Source organism: Chenopodium album, chromosome 4 (genome assembly GCF_948465745.1).
Source record: "Chenopodium album chromosome 4, dcCheAlbu1.1, whole genome shotgun sequence".
NCBI classification, from domain to species: Eukaryota; Viridiplantae; Streptophyta; class Magnoliopsida; order Caryophyllales; family Amaranthaceae; genus Chenopodium; species Chenopodium album.
The window spans coordinates 2,313,514-2,328,925 of NC_137837.1; the positions used below are offsets into that span (position 1 = coordinate 2,313,514).

General features: G+C 35.0%; 1 protein-coding gene across 3 annotated transcripts; it reads left to right on the forward strand.

Moving 5' to 3' along the window:
• The first annotated feature begins 261 nt into the window (after positions 1–261).
• Positions 262–14,815, forward strand: LOC145628497 (uncharacterized). 3 transcript variants are annotated; one of them, XM_081680809.1, is made up of 4 exons: positions 262–2,557; positions 2,732–2,818; positions 13,738–13,897; positions 14,473–14,815. In XM_081680809.1, the coding sequence occupies exon 1, from the start codon at positions 290–292 to the stop codon at positions 2,453–2,455; it is 2,166 nt and encodes a 721-aa protein (XP_081536935.1). In that variant the 5' UTR covers positions 262–289; the 3' UTR covers positions 2,456–2,557; positions 2,732–2,818; positions 13,738–13,897; positions 14,473–14,815. The 3 variants fall into 3 exon arrangements, 1 of the variants encoding a protein (XP_081536935.1); XR_014111452.1 differs by lacking the exons at positions 262–2,557; positions 2,732–2,818 and adding an exon at positions 13,268–13,406; XR_014111453.1 differs by lacking the exons at positions 262–2,557; positions 2,732–2,818 and adding an exon at positions 13,337–13,642.
• The last annotated feature ends 597 nt before the right edge of the window (positions 14,816–15,412 follow it).

Sequence of the window (15,412 nt, forward strand, 5' to 3'; positions counted from 1 at the left end):
AGTAGTCATGAATTCCAGGTAAAATACAAGTATTGAGTACTACTCCGTACATACTAGCAATCATTTTTCATGTAATAACCAAAAGTGTCCAAACCCAAGCTAACTAACTTAACTCAAAAGTGATGAGATTCAAATTTCGACTAAACTACACTCGACCCGACTAGACTGAACCGAACTGAACCGAAACAAACGTTTCAACACGTTTAGATTACTCCTACAGTCCTACTGATGTTTTTTTGTTTTCTGGGAAATATCATTCACTCCTCCATAACCTCTCCAATTTCCTTCTATGCCGCGCTTCACAGGCAGCTTGGCGGTTCAACGCCTAATCTTTCACCAAACAACTCTTCGATTTCACAAATCTCTCTACTCAAATTCATCCCCAATTTCTCAGCAACCCATTTCACCAAATTCAGTACCATCTTCTCTAACGGTCGACAAAATCCTGTTGAATTTGAAGCTTGGTAAGTCCACTCACTTTCATAACTATCGCACATTAACCCCTTTTGATATTGCTCAAATTTTGTATCAATGTCGTGAAAATCTGCATCTGGGTTTGAAGTTTATTGATTATTTCTTGTTTAATTGCCCTAATTTTCGACATTCCACGCTTTCTTTGTGTGTTATGGTTCATATGTTGGTTAGGGGTAGGAGGGCATCAGATGCTCAAGCTTTGATTCTTAGAATGGTTAGAAAAAGTGGGGTTTCGAGGGTAGAAATTGTTGATTCTTTAATGGGGAGTTATGATCAATGCGGTTCGAATTCGGGTGTTTTTGATTTGTTGGTTAGGACTTTTGTGCAAGCCAAGAGGTTGAGGGAGGCTGCTGAGGTGTTCAAATTGTTGATTAGTCGAGGGGTTTTAGTGTCGATTAATGCTTGTAATAGTCTTCTTGGTGGGTTAGTGAAGGTTGGGTGGGTTGATTTAGCATGGGAGATATACCGAGAAATTGTTAAATATGGAGCTCAGTTGAATGTTTATACATTGAATATAATGATCAATGCTTTGTGTAAGGATGGTAAGATGGGGAATGTGAATTCCTATTTACTAGAAATGGAGGCCAAGGGGGTATTTCCTGATAATGTTACTTATAACACTTTGATTAATGCATATTGTAGGGATGGGAATGTCGAAAAGGCTATTGAAATGATGAATTCGATGTCGAGTAAGGGCTTGAGAGCTGGGGTGATTACCTACAATTCAATATTAAAAGGGTTATGTACAATGGGAGGGTATAGTAGGGCTAGGCAGATGTTGAGTAATATGAGGCAAACGGGATTGTGTCCTGATACTAATAGTTACAATGCATTGTTGATTGAGTGTAGCAAGAAAGATAATGTTGTGGATGGGGAACAATTATTTGATGAAATGATACACCATGGTGTGGTTCCTGATGTAATTAGTTATACGTCACTTATTAGTTTGTTTTCGAAAAAAGGGCAACTTGATCAAGCCTTGATTTATTTTAAAGAGATGAAGGACAAGGGGCTGGCTCCAGACAGTGTTTTATACACCATTCTTATTGGTGGGTTTTGTAAATCAGGTGTTATGTCTGAGGCGTTAAGGATGCGTAGTGAGATGCTTGAAAGTGGTTGTCTTATGGATGTGGTGACGTACAACACCATTCTGAATGGCTTGTGTAAAGAAGATATGCTTGGTGAGGCTGATCAATTATTTGATGAGATGTTGCAAAGGGGTATATCCCCTGATTTTTACACATATACAACACTTATTCATGGTTATTGTAAGGCTAGGGACATGGACAAAGCAGTGGTATTGTTTGAAACTATGATTCAGAGGAACCTTAAACCAGATATTGTAACGTATAACATCTTGATGGATGGTTTTTGTAAGCAGGGTTTCATGGAAAAAGCTAATGAAAAATGGGCTGACATGGTTCATCGAGGAATTTACCCTAATCACATTTCCTATGGTATTTTCATTAATGGATTTTGTAGTGTGGGGCGTCTTAATATGGCATTTAAGCTTTGGGATGAGATGGTTAAAAGAGGTATTGAGCCAACTATTGTGACCTGTAATACCATCATTAAAGGCTATTGCATATCTGGAGATGTAGCTGAGGCAGAAAAGTTCCTGGCTAAGATGACAGCAAAGAGCATTCTTCCTGATAATTTTACTTACAACACTCTTATACAAGGATATATCAAAGAAGAGATGATGGACAGAGCTTTTGTCTTGTTTAATCAAATGGAGTATCAGGGGATATTACCTGATGTCATATCATATAATGTGATATTAGATGGTTTTTGTAGACAATCTAGAATGGAAGAGGCAAACTTGATATACAAGAAGATGATAGAAAGAGATGTAAATCCAGACAGATCTACTTATACAATGTTGATTAATGGTTATGTTAGTCAGGATAACCTGAAAGAGGCCTTCAGGGTCCATGATGAAATGCTTCGAAGAGGCTTTGTGCCAGATGATAAATTCTGATGCACTTGTCAGGGAATTGAATAAGTTGGACAGATCACAGATCATCACCTCTCTGGTTTGGCTGTATGGAATGCAAATGAAACCTGATAATACTTTTATAAGGTAGCTTGATTATATCTTTTTTTGGCCTGCAATAGTGTTCCTGCTTTGATTGCAAGTTACAACACTCCATTTTTTGGATAAGTTGTCTTCCAGCTCTTAATGTTGCTATATTTTTCACTCATGCATTGTGGTGAACTTACACACCGTTTGTGTTTGCTTGTTTCCACTTTCCAGGATCAATTTGCGAAACTGCACTTAGGAATTGCAGGTTGCTAAACTACTAGGAACTTCTTGCTCTAAGTTATAAAGTCTGGAAAAGAGGTATATGATTTGCTGCTTGTCTTATGCTGCTAGTATTTCTGACTTTTTGCATTATAGAGTTATAACATATGCACTATTTTTGTGTTGAACTGTTGTTTGTACTGTTTGTACCATCAGTTTGATATTTTCCTTTACTGTTTCTATAGGTATGTGACAGGGTAAAGTCGTATCCCCTAATCAAAAATAATTACCTAATTCACTAACTAAAGTAGATAGGGAAGTAGGGTCGATCTCCACAGGGAAACAAGTCTTTTTACTCCTAATTAAATATTATAATCTAAATTATTTAAGTAACCAATATTAAAAGTTGAATATGAAACTAAACTAAAAAGAGTAGGAAAAGGGAGAAAATAATATATAAAAGGATCTAGGGCATAGGTTCACCAATAAATAATACTCCGGGGTAAAATAGGATAATCAATCATTGACATTGCATAAATAACATGATTAACAGGCTCTCGCAATTTATTAACCAACATAGATCTAACAGGCTCTCGCAATTTACTAGATCTAAGTTCCTATTGAAAATAGCCTTTAATATTAAATTAACATCTGCTCGATTCATCAATTCAATATTGCTAAACATTCACAATCAAATTACATCTGCTCGATTCATAATCTAATTGCAAAGAATTAGAACAATTCAATAAGAAATTATCATGCAATATCAATAATCAACAATAACAAATTATCCCTTCATATTAATTATGGATCCCCATAAACCCTAGAATTAAATTACTCAAACATAATAAAACTAAACTAAACAAAGCAATTAAATAAAGCATAATAGAAAGAGATTTAAGTAAGAGAGAGGAATAGTTACCAGAGTAAAGGAGATAGAGTATGGAATAAACCAAGAGTTGTAGAGAGAGAGAAAAGTAGAGAGAGAGTAAGAGAGAAAAGAGATGATCTAAGGAAAATTGTCTCACACAATGATCCAAGACAACTAAAACTAGCTCCACAAAAGAGTATTTATACTAATCTACGAAACCTAAGCTAAAGCAAATAAAACGAACGCTTAAACCGACTTCCGGAAACACGCGCCCGATCGGGCAAAGGGCCGCCCGATCGGGCGCGCCTTTTTCCTCGACTTCATAATCTGGGCATAACTTCGACAGGCCTTTTTCACTTGGGCTGAATTTTTCTTTTCTTAATTTATCTTGGACTTGCAACAAAATTAATACTCCAAACAAACCGAGCCCTTAATCACCGAACCAAATTTAATTAGCTCGACCTTGGGCTTCAAAAACTCGTCATAAGGTACGATCATCTCTAATATTTTCATAGTGGCTCAATAAGCTCGGGAATTGTCATAATTCTTCAAATTCCTACAAAATAATACCAACTCTACAAAAAACGCTAGAAAACGTATATTAGTAATAAAAATAGCTCCGTAGAGCCCAAATAAGCACAAATATGACCGTGGGACGGGGAATAAATATATATATAAAATAGACTCATCAAACTCCCCCAAGCCAAACCTTTGCTTGTCCCTAAGCAAAGCAATGAATAAATAAATCAATACTTCACCCCAAAAACAATTTAAATTAACAAATATGATTTAAGGTAAATCTGACAAACATGTATCAAAGTCAACCAATCAAATCCATCCAACTACCAATCTTCCCTAACAATTGTCAAATAGAGCAAACCACAAAAGCATATAGAATTCAAGACTAGTGCTCACACACTCAACTCTCATTTATGTGGCGAGTAAAAGATGTACTCGATCGCTCTCCAACCACCCCTTTAATGTGAACAATGCCCTCCCAACTCACACTCTTGTGTGTATAAAACAATGAACGCTCAATCCTACTAGTCGACTCGAAATATGCCAAATCATAACTTGCATTGATAAACAACACTTTCACATTCATATAATTCTATGCACAAAGGTCAGAAGGTCTTTAAAGCTTGTAATGTAAGGCTAGGGTAAAGGGTAGGATAAATTTGGGAATAAGTGAGAGAAAAGCTATGCTTAAAGGAGCCATATCCTAATAAAACCCATGATCAAAATAAATAATGATCATACATCTCCTACATAACCAACTCTAACATCAACCAAATAAACTCCAATCATAATAAATAATCCCAACTCTTTAATTTCACTCATAAGATATAATAATGAAGAAGTAGAGTGAATAAACAAACTTTATTTTCCCAACTTGAATATTTCATTGAGGCTCAAAATTATTTTTCTTTGATCAACCTCCAACTAGAACATTTGAACATTTTTTTTCTTTCGAAGTTCACTTATTTTTTTCGCATTTTTTATTTCTTTGAACTTCTATTTTTTCATAACATCATGCTTTATTTTTTCAAGAAAATATAACTCTGAAACTCATCAAAAATAAACATGAATAACAACAAAACAACTTCTCAAATCCCACCCAAATTTGTGCAAATAGTAAGCACACTACAACTCCCTCACCTCACTCACTAATAGCTCCCCCAAGCCAAGCTTGGGACTAGTAACCAATGGGGCAAAATAGGCTTGTAATGCGGCTAATAAACAACAAAAGGTCAAAGCAACAACATGGGTAGCAAGAAGGGAACAAATGTATCTACAATGTCTGGAGGCTACCTAAAAGAACAAATGCCTTCGTCCTCCTCAATGTGCATAATAATGAATCATATAAACATTACTAATAGTAGCAAACCAATACTAAAATTCATTGACATACCAGGAAAAATGGAACTATCACACATTTCCTAACCAAATCAACTAGTCAAGGACTATATTCACAAGTAGTTGGACAAAATTGACGCATGTTAAGGTTTCAAGGCAATCAAACATCAAATCATGATCAACTAATCCACAATATTTATCATCAATAACCAAGAATCAAAACAATTTCGAAAAATTTTCATCAAGGGGCACAGGAAAGCATGATTCATAATTCATTGGAATAAAACTAACCTAAGAAAGCAATAAAATCTGTACTAAGAAAAATAAAAGTAAAAAGAGAAGAGAGAGAGTGAAAGATGTACCATACGAACACGAGAACCTCCCCCCAAGCTAAATCAGACAATGTCCTCATTGTCTTAAAGGGAAGCTAGTAGTCAAGGTGACTACTCTTCATCATCACCACATCAATGTCACCAAAGTCTCGAGGATTGCAATGCATCTCTTTGGAACAAAATTGGGCAAGAAAGAAACAAAGTGTTAGTGGGAAAAAGTTCAAATTTGAGTCAGGTGCACTATTCTGATCATAACTTTTGATGTATAAATGATAATACAGTGATTCCAATTGAATTGGAAACTAGACTTGAAGAGATTTCCAACGACAGGTCACACGCAAAAATCGGATAATAAACGCAAAAGTTATGGCCTGTCGAAGTTGACTAAGTTTGCTGACGCATACGCGCGCCCGATCGGGCGAGCTCTGCCCGATATATCTTTTCCTTAATTCGATTTGCGCCCGATCGGGCAACCTCGCCCGATCGGGCGAAATTTGCTCGAGTTTCTGACTGCACTTGCGCGCCCGATCGGGCGACTCCGCCCGATCGGGCTAATTAAGGCTCGATTCCAGCTCTCTTCTCGCGCCCGATCGCGCAAATTCGCCCGATCGGGCGAGTGGAGGCATGAAATTTAACCCTCCTTGCGCGCCCGATCGCTTCCTTTGTTTTTCTTCGTCTTCAATTTCTTCTAAGTCTTTTGACCTCTTAAACCTATACCTGTACAAAAACACACTCCCACTAATATAAGATATACTCTCCTCTACCTCTCTAAAACAAAACAAAAAGAAAACACACAAACAAATAAATAAATAAAAAACTAAATAAAAAAAAACAACAAAATACGGGTTGCCTCCCGCAAAGCGCTAGTTTATCAAGGTCCCGCTCGACCATACTCCTTCTCTCAATCGGAAGAATTCAATGCCTTGAGTAACTTATCAAACGCTCCTGCAAACATTTCATTAAGCACTATATAGGGCTTAATAGCAAGCACATTTATCCCTACAAAGAGAAAGTTTGGAGCACATAAAGAGAACTCAAGGTAGAAAGAAAAATCAAAAGAGGGAGATGAAAATACACCACAACCTTCTACTTCCTCCGCTAAAAATTTAGAATTAATAGAACGAACATGGAGGTAGTCATTGTCTTGATCTTCCAATAATGACTTTAAAATTTTACCCTCACAAATAACCTCATCATCAACAAAGAAATTATCAACCACCGTTTCTACAACTAATGATTTTTCAATCACCGATTCGTCAACCAATGATTTTTCAACCACAAATTCTATAACCGACGGTTCTTCATCCTCAATAACATTCATATTATTATAGTGTCCGTAGACTTTTTCATCAAGATCCTTCCAATAACTTTCATTAGCAACTAATCGTTTCTGAATATGATCATATGTATATGGAAAGACTCTAAAATCATCCGGAGCACGCACAAAAAACTCACTATAAGGGCATTTAGGATTTTCATAACAAAGACGTTGACAACTACAGTAGTTAGGTGCTGCATAAAAATTATATAATTCTTGTAGTGACATAAGCATGGATATTTTCAAATCATAAAAAAAAAAAAAAGAAATAAAATTAAAAATTAAAAAAAAATAATAATAATAAAAAAAAAAAATTAAAAATAATCTAGACTCTAATAATAATTAGAAATAAAAATAAAACCGTTTCCTCGGCAACGGCGCCAAATTTTGACAGGGTAAAGTCGTATCCCCTAATCAAAAATAATTACCTAATTCACTAACTAAAGTAGATAGGGAAGTAGGGTCGATCTCCACAGGGAAACAAGTCTTTTTACTCCTAATTAAATATTATAATCTAAATTATTTAAGTAACCAATATTAAAAGTTGAATATGAAACTAAACTAAAAAGAGTAGGAAAAGGGAGAAAATAATATATAAAAGGATCTAGGGCATAGGTTCACCAATAAATAATACTCCGGGGTAAAATAGGGTAATCAATCATTGACATTGCATAAATAACATGATTAACAGGCTCTCGCAATTTATTAACCAACATAGATCTAACAGGCTCTCGCAATTTACTAGATCTAAGTTCCTATTGAAAATAGCCTTTAATATTAAATTAACATCTGCTCGATTCATCAATTCAATATTGCTAAACATTCACAATCAAATTACATCTGCTCGATTCATAATCTAATTGCAAAGAATTAGAACAATTCAATAAGAAATTATCATGCAATATCAATAATCAACAATAACAAATTATCCCTTCATATTAATTATGGATCCCCATAAACCCTAGAATTAAATTACTCAAACATAATAAAACTAAACTAAACAAAGCAATTAAATAAAGCATAATAGAAAGAGATTTAAGTAAGAGAGAGGAATAGTTACCAGAGTAAAGGAGATAGAGTATGGAATAAACCAAGAGTTGTAGAGAGAGAGAAAAGTAGAGAGAGAGTAAGAGAGAAAAGAGATGATCTAAGGAAAATTGTCTCACACAATGATCCAAGACAACTAAAACTAGCTCCACAAAAGAGTATTTATACTAATCTACGAAACCTAAGCTAAAGCAAATAAAACGAACGCTTAAACCGACTTCCGGAAACACGCGCCCGATCGGGCAAAGGGCCGCCCGATCGGGCGCGCCTTTTTCCTCGACTTCATAATCTGGGCATAACTTCGACAGGCCTTTTTCACTTGGGCTGAATTTTTCTTTTCTTAATTTATCTTGGACTTGCAACAAAATTAATACTCCAAACAAACCGAGCCCTTAATCACCGAACCAAATTTAATTAGCTCGACCTTGGGCTTCAAAAACTCGTCATAAGGTACGATCATCTCTAATATTTTCATAGTGGCTCAATAAGCTCGGGAATTGTCATAATTCTTCAAATTCCTACAAAATAATACCAACTCTACAAAAACGCTAGAAAACGTATATTAGTAATAAAAATAGCTCCGTAGAGCCCAAATAAGCACAAATATGACCGTGGGACGGGGAATAAATATATATATAAAATAGACTCATCAAACTCCCCCAAGCCAAACCTTTGCTTGTCCCTAAGCAAAGCAATGAATAAATAAATCAATACTTCACCCCAAAAACAATTTAAATTAACAAATATGATTTAAGGTAAATCTGACAAACATGTATCAAAGTCAACCAATCAAATCCATCCAACTACCAATCTTCCCTAACAATTGTCAAATAGAGCAAACCACAAAAGCATATAGAATTCAAGACTAGTGCTCACACACTCAACTCTCATTTATGTGGCGAGTAAAAGATGTACTCGATCGCTCTCCAACCACCCCTTTAATGTGAACAATGCCCTCCCAACTCACACTCTTGTGTGTATAAAACAATGAACGCTCAATCCTACTAGTCGACTCGAAATATGCCAAATCATAACTTGCATTGATAAACAACACTTTCACATTCATATAATTCTATGCACAAAGGTCAGAAGGTCTTTAAAGCTTGTAATGTAAGGCTAGGGTAAAGGGTAGGATAAATTTGGGAATAAGTGAGAGAAAAGCTATGCTTAAAGGAGCCATATCCTAATAAAACCCATGATCAAAATAAATAATGATCATACATCTCCTACATAACCAACTCTAACATCAACCAAATAAACTCCAATCATAATAAATAATCCCAACTCTTTAATTTCACTCATAAGATATAATAATGAAGAAGTAGAGTGAATAAACAAACTTTATTTTCCCAACTTGAATATTTCATTGAGGCTCAAAATTATTTTTCTTTGATCAACCTCCAACTAGAACATTTGAACATTTTTTTTCTTTCGAAGTTCACTTATTTTTTTCGCATTTTTTATTTCTTTGAACTTCTATTTTTTCATAACATCATGCTTTATTTTTTCAAGAAAATATAACTCTGAAACTCATCAAAAATAAACATGAATAACAACAAAACAACTTCTCAAATCCCACCCAAATTTGTGCAAATAGTAAGCACACTACAACTCCCTCACCTCACTCACTAATAGCTCCCCCAAGCCAAGCTTGGGACTAGTAACCAATGGGGCAAAATAGGCTTGTAATGCGGCTAATAAACAACAAAAGGTCAAAGCAACAACATGGGTAGCAAGAAGGGAACAAATGTATCTACAATGTCTGGAGGCTACCTAAAAGAACAAATGCCTTCGTCCTCCTCAATGTGCATAATAATGAATCATATAAACATTACTAATAGTAGCAAACCAATACTAAAATTCATTGACATACCAGGAAAAATGGAACTATCACACATTTCCTAACCAAATCAACTAGTCAAGGACTATATTCACAAGTAGTTGGACAAAATTGACGCATGTTAAGGTTTCAAGGCAATCAAACATCAAATCATGATCAACTAATCCACAATATTTATCATCAATAACCAAGAATCAAAACAATTTCGAAAAATTTTCATCAAGGGGCACAGGAAAGCATGATTCATAATTCATTGGAATAAAACTAACCTAAGAAAGCAATAAAATCTGTACTAAGAAAAATAAAAGTAAAAAGAGAAGAGAGAGAGTGAAAGATGTACCATACGAACACGAGAACCTCCCCCCAAGCTAAATCAGACAATGTCCTCATTGTCTTAAAGGGAAGCTAGTAGTCAAGGTGACTACTCTTCATCATCACCACATCAATGTCACCAAAGTCTCGAGGATTGCAATGCATCTCTTTGGAACAAAATTGGGCAAGAAAGAAACAAAGTGTTAGTGGGAAAAAGTTCAAATTTGAGTCAGGTGCACTATTCTGATCATAACTTTTGATGTATAAATGATAATACAGTGATTCCAATTGAATTGGAAACTAGACTTGAAGAGATTTCCAACGACAGGTCACACGCAAAAATCGGATAATAAACGCAAAAGTTATGGCCTGTCGAAGTTGACTAAGTTTGCTGACGCATACGCGCGCCCGATCGGGCGAGCTCTGCCCGATATATCTTTTCCTTAATTCGATTTGCGCCCGATCGGGCAACCTCGCCCGATCGGGCGAAATTTGCTCGAGTTTCTGACTGCACTTGCGCGCCCGATCGGGCGACTCCGCCCGATCGGGCTAATTAAGGCTCGATTCCAGCTCTCTTCTCGCGCCCGATCGCGCAAATTCGCCCGATCGGGCGAGTGGAGGCATGAAATTTAACCCTCCTTGCGCGCCCGATCGCTTCCTTTGTTTTTCTTCGTCTTCAATTTCTTCTAAGTCTTTTGACCTCTTAAACCTATACCTGTACAAAAACACACTCCCACTAATATAAGATATACTCTCCTCTACCTCTCTAAAACAAAACAAAAAGAAAACACACAAACAAATAAATAAATAAAAAACTAAATAAAAAAAAACAACAAAATACGGGTTGCCTCCCGCAAAGCGCTAGTTTATCAAGGTCCCGCTCGACCATACTCCTTCTCTCAATCGGAAGAATTCAATGCCTTGAGTAACTTATCAAACGCTCCTGCAAACATTTCATTAAGCACTATATAGGGCTTAATAGCAAGCACATTTATCCCTACAAAGAGAAAGTTTGGAGCACATAAAGAGAACTCAAGGTAGAAAGAAAAATCAAAAGAGGGAGATGAAAATACACCACAACCTTCTACTTCCTCCGCTAAAAATTTAGAATTAATAGAACGAACATGGAGGTAGTCATTGTCTTGATCTTCCAATAATGACTTTAAAATTTTACCCTCACAAATAACCTCATCATCAACAAAGAAATTATCAACCACCGTTTCTACAACTAATGATTTTTCAATCACCGATTCGTCAACCAATGATTTTTCAACCACAAATTCTATAACCGACGGTTCTTCATCCTCAATAACATTCATATTATTATAGTGTCCGTAGACTTTTTCATCAAGATCCTTCCAATAACTTTCATTAGCAACTAATCGTTTCTGAATATGATCATATGTATATGGAAAGACTCTAAAATCATCCGGAGCACGCACAAAAAACTCACTATAAGGGCATTTAGGATTTTCATAACAAAGACGTTGACAACTACAGTAGTTAGGTGCTGCATAAAAATTATATAATTCTTGTAGTGACATAAGCATGGATATTTTCAAATCATAAAAAAAAAAAAAAGAAATAAAATTAAAAATTAAAAAAAAATAATAATAATAAAAAAAAAAAAATTAAAAATAATCTAGACTCTAATAATAATTAGAAATAAAAATAAAACCGTTTCCTCGGCAACGGCGCCAAATTTTGACAGGGTAAAGTCGTATCCCCTAATCAAAAATAATTACCTAATTCACTAACTAAAGTAGATAGGGAAGTAGGGTCGATCTCCACAGGGAAACAAGTCTTTTTACTCCTAATTAAATATTATAATCTAAATTATTTAAGTAACCAATATTAAAAGTTGAATATGAAACTAAACTAAAAAGAGTAGGAAAAGGGAGAAAATAATATATAAAAGGATCTAGGGCATAGGTTCACCAATAAATAATACTCCGGGGTAAAATAGGGTAATCAATCATTGACATTGCATAAATAACATGATTAACAGGCTCTCGCAATTTATTAACCAACATAGATCTAACAGGCTCTCGCAATTTACTAGATCTAAGTTCCTATTGAAAATAGCCTTTAATATTAAATTAACATCTGCTCGATTCATCAATTCAATATTGCTAAACATTCACAATCAAATTACATCTGCTCGATTCATAATCTAATTGCAAAGAATTAGAACAATTCAATAAGAAATTATCATGCAATATCAATAATCAACAATAACAAATTATCCCTTCATATTAATTATGGATCCCCATAAACCCTAGAATTAAATTACTCAAACATAATAAAACTAAACTAAACAAAGCAATTAAATAAAGCATAATAGAAAGAGATTTAAGTAAGAGAGAGGAATAGTTACCAGAGTAAAGGAGATAGAGTATGGAATAAACCAAGAGTTGTAGAGAGAGAGAAAAGTAGAGAGAGAGTAAGAGAGAAAAGAGATGATCTAAGGAAAATTGTCTCACACAATGATCCAAGACAACTAAAACTAGCTCCACAAAAGAGTATTTATACTAATCTACGAAACCTAAGCTAAAGCAAATAAAACGAACGCTTAAACCGACTTCCGGAAACACGCGCCCGATCGGGCAAAGGGCCGCCCGATCGGGCGCGCCTTTTTCCTCGACTTCATAATCTGGGCATAACTTCGACAGGCCTTTTTCACTTGGGCTGAATTTTTCTTTTCTTAATTTATCTTGGACTTGCAACAAAATTAATACTCCAAACAAACCGAGCCCTTAATCACCGAACCAAATTTAATTAGCTCGACCTTGGGCTTCAAAAACTCGTCATAAGGTACGATCATCTCTAATATTTTCATAGTGGCTCAATAAGCTCGGGAATTGTCATAATTCTTCAAATTCCTACAAAATAATACCAACTCTACAAAAACGCTAGAAAACGTATATTAGTAATAAAAATAGCTCCGTAGAGCCCAAATAAGCACAAATATGACCGTGGGACGGGGAATAAATATATATATAAAATAGACTCATCAGTATGTCACAAGGGCTAATTGCTATGAAGGTGAATCTCAGGTTCATGCCTCTGTGAGCAAGTATGAAGTATTCTGCAGTTTTTATATATTTATGGTACTTCCTTCTTAACTAATTCCTACGTAGAGAGATATGGCATGAATGTTAAAGAGAGGAGAGAGAAAGGTATAAACATGTAATAGAATACTTAACCCAATATGTTAATACTTAATCTCGTTTACCCAATATGCTAATACTATCCCGGTATCCCTCAATGCCAGGTATTAACATAATGGGTCAACGAGGGTGTGCATGCCTGGTGGCACGTATACCAGCTGATCCATAGCTATTTGGTCTGTTTTTACTGCTGATTGGAAAAAATCTAGTCTTTTTCGCAGGCTTGGGATCTTATATTGTTATTGACTGTCCATCTATGTTCAAATTTCAGGGGTTAATAATGGAAGTCGTGTGGTTGGCAATTTTTTGTAAAATTTCTATTTATGACTCGGCCTCCATCCAATTCACAAGCGTCAGCTAACGAATAGCATGTCTAGTCTTTTACGTGCATTGCAAAGCAAGTTGAGAAGTTTACTCCATTATTTCAAATGGTGAGTACTTTATAAGTATCAAATTATATTTATAGCCAAGTAGGTTGTTTCTTTTGGCCTTGGTCTAAATTTTCAGCAGATTTTGGACCTATTCATTATTTGATTATTCATGTTGATGTAATACAAACTCTAATCTTAGTTACTGACTAATTGTGACTATGATGCTTCATCCTATACATTCTCAACATGCATTTGATTGTCGTTTGCCCGTTCATCTAAACAAAAAGTCTTGTACTTATCCTACTAAACAAGTTTTCTGATGTGACTTTGATTAGGTCATGACTCATGAGCTGCTTATAATCTGCTCCCTTTATTTTCCATATCATGTCATCAAACTAATCATAAAGCTGTTTCATTTTTCATAATTTTGACCGCCGATTTTCAATTTATTGTGAAGTTAGTTGTAAATTGGTTAAACAAATTCTGCAGAAACACTGATGCAGTTTTCGTTACTTTAGGCAGAAACACAGACTATATTACTCATTTTGCTCTAGATTTCGATTTACAACTTCTTGTGAAATCTGGAATCCTCCTAAGTCTTATGTAATCTTGACCCTTTGCATTGCAACCTGCAGGCGGATGATATTCGAGACCTCAAGCTGGGTTGTGATTTCCCTTAAGGTGACAAACAAAATTATGCTGGCTAAGATTGCTTTCTTAATCTCTGTCCCCAAATTTAACAAATTTCAGAGTCTAGCGTTGTAGCGCATTGCACATGTACTACTGTATATAGTTTTGTATTTGATACTCCTTTCGCCTGGAATTAATTGTGATGATAGTTTAGACTATTACACGATTTTACTTGAAGACTCGACATAATATTAAATTGCTCCTACAGTTTCCTACTCGTACTATATTAGGACATTTTCGAACATTGTAAAATAGTGCATGTGACTATCAAGGTATTATTCTATTGTATATTTGTGTCTAAACCGAGTGGGATGATGTAAATCTAAAACTATCACACATTCATACTAGTTGCCAATACTATCCGCCAATAAACTTTATAGGAATTATTCCCTTTTATTTTCTTCATATAAAATTAATTTATACCTCATTTTTGGCGTGTCTTAAATCTCTTAATCTTTGTTAAACAACTTTGTTAATTGAACATTTACGAATAAAATGTCAATTGAGTGTGAGGTTGGGGGTGTTGTTTGATGGATTCTCCTAACCGTTATGTGAAATTTTGACTCTAATAATTGTGTTTTTGTTGCGCACACAATTAATACAATACTTTTCTATTATATCACAAACGTACATTTTAGTACGTTTACATATTATTATAATAAATATTAATGTTTATTATTTTATACTGTAATTGTTTTGTTTAAAACTCCGTGGTATTTACGAGAGTTTACTTATTCTTGTAGATTTATGAAATCCATTTAATTTAAATATATAAATAATAATTAGACATCATGATGATATTATAATGATGATAATGTTAGAAATGGCTTTGTTGGTTTGGATTATACTCAAAGTAGGTGGTATGCATACGGTATGCTCACCCAC

What these genes read in the sequence shown, in the direction of transcription:
- LOC145628497 (XM_081680809.1), top strand. Translation starts at nt 290, where the DNA reads ATGCCGCGCTTCACAGGCAGCTTGGCGGTTCAACGCCTAATCTTTCAC.